We start from the raw sequence: 2,298 nt of genomic DNA on the forward strand, positions 1-2,298 counted from the left end.
GGGAGCAGGGGCTGCACAGAGGCCCCGCGGCAGGCGCGGGAGGCCCGGCTCTCCAGCTGCTGCACCCCAGCTGGTCCTCCTCAGCCCAGGCGCTAATTGGGCAGCTCACAGCGCTGAGTGTTAGGGCCTCTCCCCTCTTCATGCAGAGTCAGGTGAAAAGCAGGTTAAATCCCAGGAGGAGCTGCGGGGGGATGTGTGGGGCTTGGCAGGGCTCCTCTTGGCTCCCTGCAAGCAGCTCTCTCACCTCACGGCCCTCTCCTCGCTCACCCGCGGGGGAGGGGGGCGGTGGCACCGGAGCAATGGGTCTGGTTCTCAGAGCTCCGGGACCCTGTACCGCGGGGGTGTGGAGGCCGTGGGGCAGAGGGAATTCAGTGGATGCTTTTCAGTGAAGAACAGGCAAGAAACATACAGCCCCGGCCTGTGCAGCTCAGTGGCTAGAGTGTCGGCCTGCAGACCAAAGGGTCCTGGGTTCGATTCCGGGCAAGCGCACATACCTTGGTTGCAGGCTCCTCCCCGGCCTGGGCCCTGGTCTGGCGTGTGCAGGAGGCAACCAATCGGTGTGTTTCTCCCACATGATGTTTCTGTCTCTTCCTCTCTCTGCCAGTCTCTCTAAAATCAATGGACAAGTATCCTCAGGTGAGGATTAACACAAACAAACAAACAAAAACACGTTAAAGTTGCAGAGCATTTTCAAATGCATGTTTTATTTAATCACCAAAGTCCCCCGAGTGAAGTGAGGTGCTCAGTAGGTGTATTTGAGCAGCTTAAAAAACATACCGTTTAGCCCTGGCCAGCTCGCTCAGCGGTTAGCGCGTCGGCCGGCGGACTGAAGGATTCCTGGTTTGATTCTGGTCAAGGGCACGTACCTCGGTTGCAGGCTCCATCCCTGGCCCTGGTCAGGGTGCATGTAGGAGGCAACCAATCACTGTGTCTCTCTCACATCCATATCTCTCTGTCTCTCCCTCTCCCTTCCACTCTCTCTGCAAATAAATGGAAGAAATATCTTCGGGCGAGGGTTAACAAAAGCAATACGTACTGTTGATCCTATATAATAACAGGCTAATATGCAAATTGTCCCCTTGGGAGTTTGACCAGGAGACCGGGAGTTTGATCGCTCACTATGACATGTGCTGACCACCAGGGGTGGCGAGGAACATGGAGGGTGGCCGGCGGCGGCAGTGGCAGGGCACTGAGGGAGTGAAGGGAGGGGGAGGCAGGGAGGCGGGGGAACCTGATTGTCCCTGACCGCCGGCCAGGCCCTGCGACCCTACCCCTACACGAATTTCGTGCACCGGGCCTCTCGTTTGTTATGAAGTCGGGCCCGGACCTTGCCGGGTCTGTACTGAACACCGGGTCCCGGGACAGACCTGGCGTTGTTCTTAGGCACGTCTTTCACGAACAAAGGACCAAGGCCACCTGGCCGCTTCCCAGGACGCTGTGTTCAGAGGCAGGTCACCTGCTCTTATGGAACAGCTGACAGTCTGGCTTTTTCTCTCCAAGGGCAAACTTTGACGACACCGCCACCTACTCCGCAGTGGCCACGAATGTGCATGGGCAGGCGTCCACCAACGCGGCCGTGGTGGTGAAAAGTGAGTGAGCACCCGGCGACGGGGGAGGGTAAGGGGGGCATGCCTCACGCCCTTGGGCTCGCTCTGCCCATCACCCCCTTGCCTTTCAGGGTTCCGAGGGGAAGAGGAGCCGATCCACTCCATGGGGCTCCCGATTGGCTGTAAGTTGACTTTTTTCCCCTTTTGGGCAGAAAAATATATACTGACATAGCACATGGTTTAAGAAATTCTCTCTCTTTTTTTTTTTTTTTTTACTATATATATTTTTACTGATTTCAGAGAGGAAGGGAGAGGGAGAGAGAGAGAGAAACATCCGTGATGAGAGAGAATCATGGATCAGCTGCCTCCTGCACGCCCCACACTGGGATCGAGCCTGCAACCCGGGCCTGTGCCCCGACCGGGAATCGAACCATGACCTCCTGGTTCATGCGTCGACGCTCAACCACTGAGCCACACCGGCCGGGCTAAAGAATTATTCTCTAAAGGTCAGTTTTTTAAAGTTCGAAAAGCTCTCCAAGCTGCATCGTCTGCTGGCACGTGCTCCGCTGCCATCCTGGGGTGAGACGTGGCACTTTCAATCGGGAAAAAGCCTGAATCCAAACCCTTGACCGGCAGACCGTGGCCGCCTTTTGAGTTTAAGGATAGTTTTCCTCTTTCCGCAAGGCCCGGGCCCCGGGCGCACTGGTGAGGGGCAGCGGACCCAGACCCTGAGCGGCGCCAGGCCAGCCTG

General features: G+C 57.0%; 1 protein-coding gene across 1 annotated transcript in view; it reads left to right on the forward strand.

Moving 5' to 3' along the window:
- Positions 1-2,298, forward strand: part of MYOM2 (myomesin 2) — a 71,473-nt gene that overhangs the window by 29,304 nt on the left and 39,871 nt on the right. The window contains exons 7-8 of the mRNA XM_014528689.1: positions 1,501-1,589; positions 1,679-1,729. Of these exons, the coding sequence (XP_014384175.1) occupies positions 1,501-1,589; positions 1,679-1,729 (140 nt within the window). The remainder of the gene's footprint in view (positions 1-1,500; positions 1,590-1,678; positions 1,730-2,298) is intronic.

Source organism: Myotis brandtii, unplaced genomic scaffold (assembly GCF_000412655.1).
Source record: "Myotis brandtii unplaced genomic scaffold, ASM41265v1 scaffold646, whole genome shotgun sequence".
Lineage (NCBI taxonomy): Eukaryota > Metazoa > Chordata > Mammalia > Chiroptera > Vespertilionidae > Myotis > Myotis brandtii.